Below are 17,146 nucleotides of genomic sequence, written 5' to 3'. Positions count from 1 at the left end.
CAGGTTTATTCATCGTAGTCCAGGTTTGTTCATCGTAGTCCAGGTTTGTTCATCATAGTCCAGGTTTGTTCATCCTAGTCCAGGTTTGTTCATCGTAGCCCAGGTTTGTTCATCGTAGTCCAGGTTTGTTCTTCATAGCCCAGGTTTGTTCATTGTAGTCCAGGTTTGTTCTTCATAGTCCAGGTTTGTTCATCGTAGTCCAGGTTTGTTCTCCATAGTCCAGGTTTGTTCTTCATAGTCCAGGTTTGTTCATCGTAGTCCAGGTTTGTTCATCGTAGTCCAGGTTTGTTCATCATAGTCCAGGTTTGTTCATCCTAGTCCAGGTTTGTTCATCCTAGCCCAGGTTTGTTCCTCGTAGTCCAGGTTTGTTCTCCATAGTCCAGGTTTGTTCTTCGTAGTCCAGGTTTGTTCATCCTAGTCCAGGTTTGTTCTCCATAGTCCAGGTTTGTTCATCGTAGTCCAGGTTTGTTCATCCTAGTCCGGGTTTGTTCCTCGTGGTCAAAGTTTGTTCCTCGTAGTCCGGGTTTGTTCCTCGTAGTCCAGGTTTGTTCCTCGTAGTCCAGGTTTGTTCTCCATAGTCCAGGATTGTTCCTCGTAGTCCAGGTTTGTTCTCCGTAGTCCAGGTTTGTTCCTCGTAGTCCAGGTTTGTTCTCCATAGTCCAGGTTTGTTCATCGTAGTCCAGGTTTGTTCATCCTAGTCCAGGTTTGTTCCTCGTGGTCAAGGTTTGTTCCTCGTAGTCCAGGTTTGTTCATTGTAGTGCAGGTTTGTTCCTCGTAGTCCAGGTTTGTTCATCGTAGTCCAGGTTTGTTCATCGTAGTCCAGGTTTGTTCCTCGTGGTCAAGGTTTGTTCATCGTAGTCCAGGTTTGTTCCTCGTGGTCAAGGTTTGTTCTTCGTAGTCCAGGTTTGCTCATCGTAGTCCAGGTTTGTTCATCCTAGTCCAGGTTTGTTCCTCGTGGTCAAGGTTTGTTCCTCGTAGTCCAGGTTTGTTCATCGTAGTGCAGGTTTGTTCCTCGTAGTCCAGGTTTGTTCATCGTAGTGCAGGTTTGTTCCTCGTAGTGCAGGTTTGTTCCTCATAGTCCAGGTTTGTTCATCGTAGTGCAGGTTTGTTCATCGTAGTGCAGGTTTGTTCATCGTAGTCAAGGTTTGTTCCTCGTAGTCCAGGTTTGTTCATCGTAGTGCAGGTTTATTCATCGTAGTGCAGGTTTGTTCATCGTAGTCCATGTTTGTTCATCGTAGTCCAGGTTTGTTCATCGTATTGCAGGTTTGTTCATCGTAGTGCAGGTTTGTTCCTCGTAGTCCAGGTTTGTTCATCGTAGTCCAGGTTTGTTCATCGTAGTGCAGGTTTGTTCATCGTAGTGCAGGTTTGTTCATCGTAGTCAAGGTTTGTTCCTCGTAGTCCAGGTTTGTTCATCGTAGTGCAGGTTTGTTCATCGTAGTCCAGGTTTGTTCATCGTAGTGCAGGTTTGTTCATCGTAGTCCAGGTTTGTTCCTCGTGGTCAAGGTTTGTTCTCCATAGTCCAGGTTTGTTCTCCATAGTCCAGGTTTGTTCATCCTAGTCCAGGTTTGTTCTCCATAGTCCAGGTTTGTTCATCATAGTCCAGGTTTGTTCATCGTAGTCCAGGTTTGTTCCTCGTGGTCAAGGTTTGTTCTCCATAGTCCAGGTTTGTTCATCCTAGTCCAGGTTTGTTCATCCTAGTCCAGGTTTGTTCATCGTAGTCCAGGTTTGTTCATCGTAGTGCAGGTTTGTTCATCGTAGTGCAGGTTTGTTCATCGTAGTCCAGGTTTGTTCCTCGTGGTCAAGGTTTGTTCTCCATAGTCCAGGTTTGTTCATCATAGTCCAGGTTTGTTCATCGTAGTCCAGGTTTGTTCCTCGTGGTCAAGGTTTGTTCTCCATAGTCCAGGTTTGTTCTCCATAGTCCAGGTTTGCTCATCGTAGTCCAGGTTTGTTCATCGTAGTCCAGGTTTGCTCATCGTAGTCCAGGTTTGTTCATCGTAGTCCAGGTTTGTTCCTCGTAGTCCAGGTTTGTTCATCGTAGTGCAGGTTTGTTCATCGTAGTCCAGGTTTGTTCATCGTAGTCCAGGTTTGTTCCTCGTAGTCCAGGTTTGTTCACCGTAGTCCAGGTTTGTTCCTCGTGGTCAAGGTTTGTTCTCCATAGTCCAGGTTTGTTCTCCATAGTCCAGGTTTGTTCATCCTAGTCCAGGTTTGTTCTCCATAGTCCAGGTTTGTTCATCCTAGTCCAGGTTTGTTCATCGTAGTCCAGGTTTGTTCATCCTAGTCCAGGTTTGTTCATCGTAGTCCAGGTTTGTTCATCGTAGTCCAGGTTTGTTCTCCATAGTCCAGGTTTGTTCATCATAGTCCAGGTTTGTTCATCGTAGTCCAGGTTTGTTCCTCGTGGTCAAGGTTTGTTCTCCATAGTCCAGGTTTGTTCTCCATAGTCCAGGTTTGTTCATCCTAGTCCAGGTTTGTTCTCCATAGTCCAGGTTTGTTCATCCTAGTCCAGTTTTGTTCATCGTAGTCCAGGTTTGTTCTCCATAGTTCAGGTTTGTTCTTCATAGTCCAGGTTTGTTCATCGTAGTCCAGGTTTGTTCATCCTAGTCCAGGTTTGTTCTCCATAGTCCAGGTTTGTTCCTCGTAGTCCAGGTTTGTTCATCGTAGTCCAGGTTTGTTCATCGTGGTCCAGGTTTGTTCATCGTAGTCCAGGTTTGTTCCTCGTGGTCAAGGTTTGTTCTCCATAGTCCAGGTTTGTTCTCCATAGTCCAGGTTTGGTCATCCTAGTCCAGGTTTGTTCTCCATAGTCCAGGTTTGTTCTCCATAGTCCAGGTTTGTTCATCCTAGTCCAGGTTTGTTCTCCATAGTCCAGGTTTGTTCATCCTAGTCCAGGTTTGTTCATCGTAGTCCAGGTTTGTTCTCCATAGTCCAGGTTTGTTCTTCATAGTCCAGGTTTGTTCATCGTAGTCCAGGTTTGTTCATCTAGTCCAGGTTTGTTCATCGTAGTCCAGGTTTGTTCATCGTAGTCCAGGTTTGTTCTCCATAGTCCAGGTTTGTTCATCATAGTCCAGGTTTGTTCATCGTAGTCCAGGTTTGTTCCTCGTGGTCAAGGTTTGTTCTCCATAGTCCAGGTTTGTTCTCCATAGTCCAGGTTTGTTCATCCTAGTCCAGGTTTGTTCTCCATAGTCCAGGTTTGTTCATCCTAGTCCAGGTTTGTTCATCGTAGTCCAGGTTTGTTCTCCATAGTCCAGGTTTGTTCTTCATAGTCCAGGTTTGTTCATCGTAGTCCAGGTTTGTTCATCCTAGTCCAGGTTTGTTCTCCATAGTCCAGGTTTGTTCATCGTAGTCCAGGTTTATTCATCGTAGTCCAGGTTTGTTCTCCGTAGTCCAGGTTTGTTCTCCATAGTCCAGGTTTGTTCTCCATAGTCCAGGTTTGTTCATCGTAGTCCAGGTTTGTTCATCGTAGTCCAGGTTTGCTCATCCTAGTCCAGGTTTGTTCTCCATAGTCCAGGTTTGTTCATCCTAGTCCAGGTTTGTTCATCGTAGTCCAGGTTTGTTCATCGTAGTCCAGGTTTGTTCTCCATAGTCCAGGTTTGTTCATCGTAGTCCAGGTTTGTTCATCGTAGTCCAGGTTTGTTCCTCGCAGTCCAGGTTTGTTCTTCGTAGTCCAGGTTTGTTCTTCGTAGTCCAGGTTTGTTCATCGTAGTCCAGGTTTGTTCCTTGTGGTCCAGGTTTGTTCTGGTCTCAGAAACCCAGCCATTTACTACACATTCACTTGATAAACGTGGAGAGGTTTTCATGTTTCTGACCTTTCTGAACAGCAATACGTCCCTCTGAGAGAGACAGAGACAGAGACAGAGACAGAGAGAGACAGAGACAGAGAGAGAGACAGAGACAAAGACAAAGACAGAGACAGAGAGAGAGAGAGACAGAGACAGAGAGAGAGACAGAGAGAGACAGAGACAGAGGCAGGGACAGAGAGAGAGACAGAGAGAGAGAGAGAGACAGAGAGAGAGAGAGAGACAGGGACAGAAGAGGAGGCAGAGACCTCGGGTTCAACTCGACCAACCGGTTCAACCCGATCAACGGTTCAACCTGACCAAACGGTTCAACGGTTCAACCTCACCAACCGGTTCACCGGTTCAACCCAACCAACCGGTTCAACCCGATCAACGGTTCAACCTGACCAACCGGTTCAACGGTTCAACCTGACCAAACGGTTCAACGGTTCAACCTCACCAACCGGTTCAACGGTTCAACCCGACCAATCGGTTCAACGGTTCAACCCGACCAACCGGTTCAACAGTTCAACTTGACCAACCGGTTCAACGGTTCAACCCGACCAACCGGTTCACCGGTTCAACCCAACCAACCGGTTCAACAAACCAACCGGTTCAACCCGACCAACCGGTTCAACCCGATCAACGGTTCAACCTGACCAAACGGTTCAACGGTTCAACCTCACCAACCGGTTCAACGGTTCAACCCGACCAACCGGTTCAACGGTTCAACCCGACCAACCGGTTCAACTTGACCAACCGGTTCAACGGTTCAACCTGACCAACCGGTTCAACGGTTCAACTTGACCAACCGGTTCAACGGTTCAACCTGACCAACCGGTTCAACCCAACCAACCTGTTCACCGGTTCAACCCAACCATATGGTTCAACCCGACCAACCGGTTCAACCCGACCAACCGGTTCAACCCGACCAAACGGTTCAACCCGACCAACCGGTTCAACCTGACCAACCGGTTCAACTCAACCAACCGGTTCAGCAACCATCGAATTGACCCTTTCAGTGTGGAGCCTTGTCAGTGTCCGGACAAGCTAGCGAGCTAACTAGCGTTAGCCAGCCGTCTACTCCTACGCCCACTAAATACGTCACCATGGTTACTAACGGGATGGGGGGGGGGTATAACTACCTCAAAGTGCCCTAGCAACCACACTGACGTAACCACGCAGTAACCTAGTAACACCTCAACAGTCATATGTTGGAGTGAAGACTCCTGATCAGACTGTCTGTATCTGACCTGATGTCTCTGCAGGAAGTGATGTAATAATCATGTGGAGAGAGAGAGAGAGAGAGACAGAGAGAGAGAGAGAGAGAGAGAAGATGGTCGCCATAGCTACAGCTACAGTTGCCTAGGTAACCGGCCCCCTGAGGGCTCGGCAGCTGTTACCATGGAGTTGCCGTGGAGACGAGCAGTCGGCAGAGAGGGAGATGCTGCATGTGATTAAAACCCTGTTCTGTTTTTACAGATGAACGGATCAGAAGGAGAGCTGGAGTACGAGGAGATCACTCTGGAGAGGGTGAGATATACACCATATATATACTACTATAATATACACTATATATATACTATTATATACTATATATATACACTATATATATACTATATATACACTAATATACACGGTGGGGATCAGAAGGAGAGCTGGAGTACGGGGAGATCACTCTGGAGAGGGTGAGATATACACCATATATATACTATTATATACTGTATATATATATACTACTATAATATACACTATATATATACTATATATATATATACACACTATAATATACACTATATATATACTATATATATATACTATTATATACTATATATATACACTATAATATACACTATATATACACTATATAACACAGTGTGGATCAGAGGGAGAGCTGGAGTACGAGGAGATCACTCTGGAGAGGGTCACAGCCCTGGGGTAACGGTCCTCGTTAGCAGCATGTGCTGTGAGCCGGTCAGTCTATGACGAGAGCAGACGACCCGGCGGAGCTGGAAGACCCGGCTGCTGGTTCCCGTCAGCTACGACGTCAACAGAGACAGAGCTGAGTGTCAGACGAGGACGGCGTGGCGGCGGCGCTCCACCGCTGTAGAGGACGTGAATGAAACCAGACGGATCCTGATGAATCGTGGTTCTGAACCGTGACCCCTGATGGATTCGGTCTATTTGTGTCGCTGCTGTTTTTAGAAACCGTCACGCTGTGTTTAAAGTCCAGAAATAAACTCAGCAGCTTATTTTAACTCTGAGACGTTATTTTAGGAAATCAACCGGCTGAACTTTAATCACCGTCACAGCTGTCAGAGATACGCTCTAGACCTGATCCACATGAACCCAGACCAGCACAGAGTCCTGAACCCAGACCAGCACAGGGTCCTGAACCCAGACCAGCACAGAGTCCTGAACCCAGACCAGCACAGAGTCCTGAACCCAGACCAGCACAGGGTCCTGAACCCAGACCAGCACAGAGTCCTGAACCCAGACCAGCACAGAGTCCTGAACCCAGACCAGCACAGGGTCCTGAACCCAGACCAGCATAGAGCCAGCGTTAGCTAACGTGTTCAGAGAGTTATTCTGCCTCCACTTAACGCTCCGCCCACTAAACACATCGCCACGGTGACTAAACACGTCGCCACGGTTACTAAACACGTCGCCACGGTTACTAAACACGTCGCCACGGTCACTAAACACGTCACCATGGTTACTAACAGGAAACAGGGCTACAGCAAAGGAGCATGTACAGTTGACCCCACTTGGCAGGCGATGGTCACTCGCCTGCATTCGTGCATGACTCCATTGCAGCCAGGTGCATTGTGGGGAACGTGTGTGTTGATATGTGTGTGTGTGTGTGTGTGTGTGTGTTCAGGGGAACTCTGGTCTGGGCTTCAGTATCGCAGGAGGAACTGATAATCCTCACATCGGAGACGACCCGTCCATCTTCATCACCAAGATCATCCCTGGAGGAGCGGCCGCTCAGGACGGACGCCTCAGGTACGCGTCCCTCAACCCCCGACCCGGAACCTGGTTCTGACCCGACCCTTAAAACCAGGACCAGATGTCCTCACAGCGCTGCTTTGTCTCTCCAGGGTGAACGACAGCATCGTGTTTGTTAACGACGTGGACGTGCGTGAGGTCACTCACTCCATCGCCGTGGAGGCGCTGAAGGAGGCGGGGCCTGTCGTCAGGCTTTACGTCCTGCGGCGACGCCCACCGAGTGAACGCGTCACGCAGATCAAACTGATGAAAGGACCTAAAGGTAGGAAAGGAGACGAGGAGACGAGGATGCTGTTGTCACGGGTTACTCGAGTTCTACTGAGAACCTTTAGAGAACTGTTATTAACGGACTTCACTGGTTCTGGTTCACTCAGAGAACCTTTAGAGAACTGTTATTAACGGACTTCACTGGTTCTGGTTCACTCTGAGAACCTTTAGAGAACTGTTATTAATGGACTTCACTGGTTCTGGTTCACTAGAGGAACCTTTAGAGAACTGTTATTAATGGACTTCACTGGTTCTGGTTCACTAGAGGAACCTTTAGAGAACTGTTATTAACAGACTTCACTGGTTCTGGTTCACTCTGAGAACCTTTAGAGAACTGTTATTAACGGACTTCACTGGTTCTGGTTCACTCTGAGAACCTTTAGAGAACTATTATTAACGGACTTCACTGGTTCTGGTTCACTAGAGGAACCTTTAGAGAACTGTTATTAATGGACTTCACTGGTTCTGGTTCACTCTGAGAACCTTTAGAGAACTGTTATTAACGGACTTCACTGGTTCTGGTTCACTAGAGGAACCTTTAGAGAACTGTTATTAATGGACTTCACTGGTTCTGGTTCACTCAGAGAACCTTTAGAGAACTGTTATTGACGGACTTCACTGGTTCTGGTTCACTCTGAGAACCTTTAGAGAACTGTTATTAATGGACTTCACTGGTTCTGGTTCACTCAGAGAACCTTTAGAGAACTGTTATTAATGGACTTCACTGGTTCTGGTTCACTCTGAGAACCTTTAGAGAACTATTATTAACGGACTTCACTGGTTCTGGTTCACTAGAGGAACCTTTAGAGAACTGTTATTAATGGACTTCACTGGTTCTGGTTCACTCTGAGAACCTTTAGAGAACTGTTATTAACGGACTTCACTGGTTCTGGTTCACTAGAGGAACCTTTAGAGAACTGTTATTAATGGACTTCACTGGTTCTGGTTCACTCTGAGAACCTTTAGAGAACTGTTATTAACGGACTTCACTGGTTCTGGTTCACTCAGAGAACCTATAGAGAACTGTTATTAATGGACTTCACTGGTTCTGGTTCACTCTAAGAACCTTTAGAGAACTATTATTAACGGACTTCACTGGTTCTGGTTCACTCAGAGAACCTTTAGAGAACTGTTATTAATGGACTTCACTGGTTCTGGTTCACTCAGAGAACCTTTAGAGAACTATTATTAACGGACTTCACTGGTTCTGGTTCACTCAGAGAACCTTTAGAGAACTGTTATTAATGGACTTCACTGGTTCCGATTCACTCAGAGAACCTTTAGAGAACTGTTATTAATGGACTTCACTGGTTCTGGTTCACTCTGAGAACCTTTAGAGAACTGTTATTAATGGACTTCACTGGTTCTGGTTCACTAGAGGAACCTTTAGAGAACTGTTATTAATGGACTTCACTGGTTCCGATTCACTCAGAGAACCTTTAGAGAACTGTTATTAATGGACTTCACTGGTTCTGGTTCACTCTGAGAACCTTTAGAGAACTGTTATTAATGGACTTCACTGGTTCTGGTTCACTCTGAGAACCTTTAGAGAACTGTTATTAATGGACTTCACTGGTTCTGGTTCACTCACAGAACCTTTAGAGAACTGTTATTAATGGACTCTCTGACCCTGTCCCTGTCCCTGTCTGTCCCTGTCCCTGTCTGTCCCTGTCTGGTCCAGGTCTGGGCTTCAGTATAGCGGGTGGAGTGGGGAACCAACACGTTCCAGGAGACAACAGCATCTACGTCACCAAGATCATCGAGGGCGGAGCGGCGCACCGAGACGGACGGCTACAGATCGGGGACAAAATACTGGCGGTCCGTAAAAAACACACCACAGATAGACTGTATATCTATAGACTGTATATGTATAGACTGTATATACACTGCATCTATATCTCTATATATATATATAGACTGTCTATATACAGTCTATATATACTGTATATATAGACTGTATATAGACAGTCTATAGATAGACAGTCTATAGATAGACTGTCTATCTATAGACAGTCTATCTATAGACTGTCTATCTATAGACTGTACATCTATAGACTGTATATATAGACTGTATATCTATAGACTGTATATCTATAGACTGTATATATATAGACTGTATATCTATAGACTGTATATATATAGACTGTATATCTATAGACTATATATAGACTGTATATATATAGACTGTACATCTATAGACTGTATATATAGACTGTATATATATAGACTGTACATCTATAGACTGTATATATAGACTGTATATATATAGACTATATATATAGACTGTATATATAGACTATATATATAGACTGTACATCTATAGACTGTATATATAGACTATATCTATAGACTGTATATCTATAGACTGTATATATAGACTGTATATCTATAGACTGTATATATATAGACTGTATATCTATAGACTGTATATATATAGACTGTACATCTATAGACTGTACATCTATAGACTATATATATAGACTGTATATCTATAGACTGTATATATATAGACTGTACATCTATAGACTGTATATCTATAGACTGTATATATATAGACTATATATATAGACTGTACATCTATAGACTGTATATCTATAGACTGTATATATATAGACTGTATATATATAGACTGTACATCTATAGACTGTATATCTATAGACTGTATATCTATAGACTATATATATATAGACTGTACATCTATAGACTGTACATCTATAGACTGTATATCTATAGACTGTATATATATAGACTGTATATATATATAGACTGTACATCTATAGACTGTATATATATAGACTGTACATCTATAGACTGTACATCTATAGACTGTATATCTATAGACTGTATATCTATAGACTATATATATATAGACTGTACATCTATAGACTGTATATCTATAGACTGTATATATATAGACTCTACATCTATAGACTGTACATCTATAGACTGTACATCTATAGACTGTATATCTATAGACTATATATATATAGACTGTACATCTATAGATTGTATATCTATAGACTGTATATCTATAGACTGTATATATATAGACTGTATATATATAGACTGTACATCTATAGACTGTATATATATAGACTATATATATATAGACTGTACATCTATAGACTGTATATCTATAGACTGTATATCTATAGACTATATCTATAGACTGTATATATATAGACTGTACATCTATAGACTGTACATCTATAGACTGTATATCTATAGACTGTATATCTATAGACTATATATCTATAGACTGTATATCTATAGACTGTATATCTATAGACTGTATATCTATAGACTGTATATATATAGACTGTACATCTATAGACTGTACATCTATAGACTGTATATCTATAGACTGTATATCTATAGACTATATATCTATAGACTGTATATCTATAGACTGTATATCTATAGACTGTACATCTATAGACTGAGATGTTGTTAGTCCAGTCTGACCGGACCTTTGACCCCGGCAGGTGAACCACGTGTCCCTGGAGGACGTCCTGCATGAAGACGCCGTGGTGGCCCTGAAGAACACGGGGGAGGTGGTCTACCTGAAGGTGGCCACGCCCACCTCGCAGTACATCCACCCAGCGGACCGCTACAGCCCCCCCGACCTGACCAGCTGTACGTACCACTTCCTGTCTCTGACAGTTCCGTCCCTCTGGGTCCACTGGGAGTCCTCGTCCCTCTGGTTCCACTGGGAGTCCTCGTCCCTCTGGGTCCACTGGGAGTCCTCGTCCCTCTGGGTCCACTGGGAGTCCTCGTCCCTCTGGTTCCACTGGGAGTCCTCGTCCCTCTGGGTCCACTGGGAGTCCTCATCCCGGCGGGTCCAGCGGTGACAGGATGTAGGACACCTTGTCCTTGAATCAGGGTGTTGGGTTCTCCTCGGTACCGGCCTATTGTTCTGGTTCTACAGACACCAGAAGGCTGAGGGGTCTCCGTTAGGTTGAGGGAACCACGGTGGTTCTGCAGGTCTAGCTCAGACCGGTGGGTGAGACCCGGCTGGTCCAGTCCGGTTGGACCGGCTCTCTACTGGTCTAGCCTTAGCTTAGCAGTTAGCATGTTAGCTGTCCAGCTACAGGAGTCCACTTCCTGCCGTGACCAGGTCTTAATGCGGGTCAGGTTGTGGTGGTCTTCCGGTCCCTCTCAGTCTTCAGCACCGCCGTCGGGACAAACTGTAGCCGTCCCCGGTTTGGTTGGTCTCCTTTAAGGCCGGTGTGATCGCGGTCGGTCAGACACGCTGGAGGACCAGCAGGACTGGAGGGTCTCAGACCAGCTCCTAAACGGGGACCAGAGAACTGGAGGGGGTCTCAGACCAGCTCCTAAAGGGGGACCAGAGAACTGGAGGGTCTCAGACCAGCTCCTAAACGGGGACCAGAGAACTGGAGGGGGTCTCAGACCAGCTACTAAAGGGGGATCAGAGAACTGGAGGGGGGTCTCAGACCAGCTACTAAAGGGGGACCAGAGAACTGGAGGGGGGTCTCAGACCAGCTACTAAAGGGGGACCAGAGAACTGGAGGGTCTCAGACCAGCTCCTAAAGGGGGATCAGAGAACTGGAGGGTCTCAGACCGGCTCCTAAAGGGGGGACAAGAGGACTGGAGGGTCTCAGACCAGCTCCTAAACGGGGACCAGAGAACTGGAGGGGGTCTCAGACCAGCTCCTAAAGGGGGACCAGAGAACTGGAGGAGGGTCTCAGACCAGCTCCTAAAGGGGGACCAGAGAACTGGAGGAGGGTCTCAGACCGGCTCCTGAAGGGGGACCAGAGGACTTGAGTCTCACATCCTGTCCTCTATGTGTCCTCAGCCTACATGGAGCCGGACTACATGTGTGATTACCCACAAGCCCTCCCGCCTCCGTCACCACGACGATACTCCCCTATCCCCCGCGGCATGATGGGAGAGGACGAGTACTCCCGGGACCCCCGCCGGGTCTGCGTCCAACGGGGGTCCACCGGTCTGGGCTTCAACATCGTGGGAGGGGAGGACGGAGAGGGGATCTTCATCTCCTTCATCCTGGCAGGAGGACCAGCAGACCTGAGTGGAGAGCTCCGGAAGGGGGACCAGATCCTCAGTGTGAGTACAGAGACCAGGTCCTCAGTGTGAGTACAGAGATCAGATCCTCAGTGTGAGTACAGAGACCAGGTCCTCAGTGTGAGTACAGAAACCAGGTCCTCAGTGTGAGTACAGAGACCAGGTCCTCAGTGTGAGTACAGAGACCAGATGGGTCTTGGTCCACGGGGACTGGGTATATTCAGGGTGCTGAAAGGAGACTCCGACCGATTGTGGAACCTCAGATTCAGGAGGAACGATGTGGACCTCGTCCTGGCCGTGGACCAGGTCTTTACCCTCGCGGTGCTGTTTGAGGGGTCATGGGAGTTTCTCCATCCAGTCTACATGTGTTTTGTGGACTTGGAGGAGGCTTACGACCGGGTCCCCCGGGGAGTCCTGTAGAGGGGTCCCCCGGGGAGTCCTGTAGAGGGTACCGGGGGGAGTCCTGTAGGGGGCACCGGGGGGAGTCCTGTAGAGAGTACTGGGGGGAGTCCTGTAGGGGGTACCGGGGGGAGTCCTGTAGGGGGTACTGGGGGGAGTCCTGTAGAGAGTACTGGGGGGAGTCCTGTAGAGAGTACCGGGGGGAGTCCTGTAGGGGGCTACTGGGGGGAGTCCTGTAGAGCGTACCGGGGGGAGTCCTGTAGGGGGCTACTGGGGGGAGTCCTGTAGAGAGTACCGGGGGGAGTCCTGTAGAGAGTACTGGGGGGAGTCCGGTAGGGGGTACTGGGGGGAGTCCTGTAGAGAGTACTGGGGGGAGTCCTGTAGGGGGCTACCGGGGGGAGTCCTGTTGAGAATACTGGGGGGAGTCCTGTAGGGGGCTACCGGGGGGAGTCCTGTTGAGAATACTGGGGGGAGTCCTGTAGGGGGCTACCGGGGGGAGTCCTGTAGGGGGTACCGGGGGGAGTCCTGTAGGGGGGTAGCGGGGGGAGTCCTGTAGAGAGTACCGGGGGGAGTCCTGCAGAGAGTACCGGGGGGAGTCCTGTAGAGAGTACCGGGGGGAGTCCTGTAGGGGGTACCGGGGGGAGTCCTGTAGGGGGCTACCGGGGTGAGTCCTGTAGGGGGTACCGGGGGGAGTCCTGTAGAGAGTACCGGGGTGAGTCCTGTAGGGGGTACCGGGGGGAGTCCTGTAGAGAGTACCGGGGGGAGTCCTGTAGGGGGCTACCGGGGGGAGTCCTGTAGGGGGTACCGGGGTCGTTGTTACAAGCCATCCGGTCCTTGTATAACCAAAGTGAAAGCTGCGTCCGTGTACTCGTCTCCGGTGGTTGTCCCTGGTCACCGGGGGGGGGGTCCGGTTCTGGGACCTCAGAACTGGGTCTCTGCTCTTTTGCAGATGATGTGGTGCTGTTGGTTTCATCAGCAGCACCGGGGCGGGATGAGAGTCAGAAGCGTCCTGGTTCTCTGCCGGTAACCGGTGGACTGCTCCTCCAATAATCACTATGATTATTATTATTATTAGTAGTAGTAATAGTATCAGTAGTAGTAATAGTAGAATGATAACTTGTGTGTGCAGGTGAACGGGGTGGATCTCAGGTACGCCACACATGAACAGGCAGCGGCAGCTCTGAAGAACGCCGGACAGACCGTCACCATCGTGGCTCAGTACCGACCTGAGGGTGAGCTCACAGTACTGCATCATAGTACTACCTGTACCACCTGTAGTAATACCTGTAGTACCTGTAGTACTACCTGTAGTACTACCTGTACTACCTGCTGTATGTGAAGGGAGCGTTGTTTATGTGTGCAGAGTACAGTCGCTTTGAGGCGAAGATCCACGACCTGAGGGAGCAGATGATGAACAGCTCGTCTGGAAGTCTGAGAGCCAACCGCAGCTTCTACCTCAGGTAACCTGTAGTCACCACACCTGGACTCACCACACCTGTAGTCACCACACCTGTAGTCATCACACCTGTAGTCACCACACCTGTAGTCACCACACCTGTAGTCACCACACCTGGATTCACCTGTAGTCACCACACATGTAGTTATCACACCTGTAGTCACCTGTAGTCACCACACTTGTAGTCACCTGTAGTCACCTGTAGTCACCTGTAGTCATCACACCTGTAGTCACCTGTAGTCACCTGTAGTCATCACACCTGTAGTCACCTGTAGTCATCACACCTGTAGTCACCTGTAGTCACCACACCTGTAGTCACCTGTAGTCACCTGTAATCACCTGTGGTCACCTGTAGTCATCACACCTGTAGTCACCTGTAGTCACCTGTAGTCATCACACCTGTAGTCACCTGTAGTCAGCTGTAGTCATCACACCTGTAGTCACCTGTAGTCACCACACCTGTAGTCACCTGTAGTCACCTGTGGTCACCTGTAGTCATCACACCTGTAGTCACCTGTAGTCACCTGTAGTCACCTGTGGTCACCTGTAGTCACCTGTAGTCATCACACCTGTAGTCATCACACCTGTAGTCACCTGTAGTCATCACACCTGTAGTCACCTGTAGTCACCTGTAGTCATCACACCTGTAGTCACCTGTAGTCACCACACCTGTAGTCATCACACCTGGATTCACCTGTAATCACCACACTTGTAGTCATCACACCTGTAGTCACCTGTAGTCACCACACTTGTAGTCACCTGTAGTCACCTGTAGTCATCACACCTGTAGTCACCTGTAGTCACCTGTAGTCATCACACCTGTAGTCCCCTGTAGTCACCACACCTGTAGTCACCTGTAGTCACCTGTAGTCACCTGTAGTCATCACACCTGTAGTCATCTGTAGTCACCTGTGGTCACCTGTAGTCACCTGTAGTCATCACACCTGTAGTCCCCTGTAGTCACCTGTCTAAAGGTGTGTGGCGGTGTGCTTCCAGGGCGCTGTTCGACTACGATAAGCAGTGGGACTGTGGCGTCCTCTCACAAGCTCTGGACTTTAACTTCGGGGAGGTTCTTCATGTGATGGACAGCGCCGATGACGAGTGGTGGCAGGCCAGACGGGTGAACCAGCAGGGGGAGATGGAGGAGCTGGGATACATCCCGTCCAAACACAGGTACAGCCAGTATACTGCTACTGTAGTACTACTGTAGTACTACTGTACTAGCACCACTGTAGTACTATTACTTCGGTACTGTAGTACTACTGTAGTACTACTGTACTAGCACCACTGTAGTACTATTACTTCGGTACTACTGTACTAGTGTTACTGTAGTGCTACTGTACTACTAGTACTGTACTACTAGTACTACAGTAGTACTACTGTAGTACTACTTCGGTACTACTGTACTAGTACTTTTTTTTTTTTTTTTTTTAAAGTTATTTTTTGGGGTGATTTTTAAGTATTTTATTGATAGGACAGTGGATCGAGTGTTGGAAAGGGGGAGAGAGAGAAGTGACATGCGGAAAGGACCACAGGCCGGATTCGAACCCGGGTCCACCGCTGCTAGGACTGAGCCTTGGCATTTACATGGGCGCTCGCTCTACCGACTGAGCTAACCAGCCGCCCCTACTGTACTAGTACTACTGTAGTGCTACCAGCTGCTGCGTTAGTAACCTGCTGGTGTGTGTGTGTGTTTCAGAGTGGAGAGGAAAGAGTGGTCTCGTATGAAGAGTAAAGGTAAAACATGAAGAGGGAATCAGTCAGTGGAGACATGTTGTCCTCTCTCTAACTCTGGTTTCTGCTCACAGGTAGAGAAGGCTTCGTTCACAGCTACGAGCTCATCACTCAGATCGAAGGTCAGTGTCACCTTTGACCTTTGACCTCAGTGGAAACTACACAATCTGTCTCCTACACACGAGGAATTAAATTAAATGCACCGTAGTTCAGTTCAGCACTCAGCTGCTGCCCCCGTTCATTAAGACTCCTGCAGCCAAACACGCAGAAAATATCAATTTCATAAATATCACACTGCATTCAAACAACCACAAAGAGACTCAAAACAACCACAAAGAGACTCATAACGACCACAAAGAGACTCAAAACAACCACAAAGAGACTCAAAACGACCACAAAAAGACTCAAAACAACCACAAAGAGACTCAAACAACCACAAAGAGACTCAAAACGACCACAAAGAGACTCAAACAACCACAAAGAGACTCAAACAACCACAAAGAGACTCATAACAACCATAAAGAGACTCATAACAACCACAAAGAGACTCAAACAACAACAAAGAGATTCAAACAACCACAAAGAGACTCAAAACAACCACAAAGAGACTCAAAACAACCACAAAGACCCTCAAAACAACCACAGAGAGACTCAAAACAACAACAAAGAGACTCAAAACAACCACAAAGAGACTCAAACAACCACAAAGAAAAGAGACTCAAAACAACCACAAAGAGACTCAAAACGACCACAAAGAGACTCAAAACAACCACAAAGAGACTCAAAACAACAACAAAGACCCTCAAAACAACCACAAAGAGACTCAAAACGACCACAAAGACACTCAAAACAACCACAAAGACCCTCAAAACGACCACAAAGAGATTCAAAACGACCACAAAGAGACTCAAAACAACCACAAAGACCCTCAAAACAACCACAAAGAGACTCATGACGACCACAAAAGAGACTCAAAACAACCACAAAGAGACTCAAAAAACAACCACAAAGAGACTCAAACAACCACAAAGAGACTCAAAACGACCACAAAGAGACTCAAACAACCACAAAGAGACTCAAACAACCACAAAGAGACTCATAACAACCACAAAGAGACTCAAACAACAACAAAGAGATTCAAACAACCACAAAGAGACTCAAAACAACCACAAAGAGACTCAAAACAACCACAAAGACCCTCAAAACAACCACAAAGACCCTCAAAACAACCACAAAGAGACTCAAAACGACCACAAAGAGACTCAAAACAACAACAAAGAGACTCAAAACAACCACAAAGAGACTCAAACAACCACAAAGAAAAGAGACTCAAAACAACCACAAAGAGACTCAAAACGACCACAAAGAGACTCAAAACAACAACAAAGACCCTCAAAACAACCACAAAGAGACTCAAAACGACCACAAAGAGACTCAAAACAACCACAAAGACCCTCAAAACAACCAC

General features: G+C 47.1%; 1 protein-coding gene across 3 annotated transcripts in view; it reads left to right on the top strand.

Moving 5' to 3' along the window:
* LOC119484249 (disks large homolog 4-like) overlaps positions 1–17,146 on the top strand; it is a 37,741-nt gene that overhangs the window by 18,024 nt on the left and 2,571 nt on the right. For 2 of the 3 annotated variants that reach the window (XM_037762942.1, XM_037762943.1), the window contains 11 exons: positions 5,253–5,303; positions 6,652–6,776; positions 6,872–7,041; positions 8,728–8,864; positions 10,532–10,682; positions 11,863–12,131; positions 13,618–13,720; positions 13,852–13,948; positions 14,941–15,117; positions 15,644–15,681; positions 15,753–15,800. In XM_037762942.1, the coding sequence (XP_037618870.1) occupies positions 5,253–5,303; positions 6,652–6,776; positions 6,872–7,041; positions 8,728–8,864; positions 10,532–10,682; positions 11,863–12,131; positions 13,618–13,720; positions 13,852–13,948; positions 14,941–15,117; positions 15,644–15,681; positions 15,753–15,800 (1,366 nt within the window). Of the gene's footprint in view, positions 1–5,252; positions 5,304–6,651; positions 6,777–6,871; positions 7,042–8,727; positions 8,865–10,531; positions 10,683–10,708; positions 11,620–11,701; positions 12,132–13,617; positions 13,721–13,851; positions 13,949–14,940; positions 15,118–15,643; positions 15,682–15,752; positions 15,801–17,146 lie in introns of those variants that run through there. The other variant, XM_037762944.1, reaches the window with a different exon arrangement.

The sequence above is a fragment of the Sebastes umbrosus genome, unplaced genomic scaffold (assembly GCF_015220745.1).
Source record: "Sebastes umbrosus isolate fSebUmb1 unplaced genomic scaffold, fSebUmb1.pri scaffold_120_arrow_ctg1, whole genome shotgun sequence".
Taxonomy (NCBI): Eukaryota; Metazoa; Chordata; class Actinopteri; order Perciformes; family Sebastidae; genus Sebastes; species Sebastes umbrosus.
The sequence above is the reverse complement of the archived record's forward strand: the minus strand, read 5'-3'. Positions and strand labels throughout refer to the sequence as shown.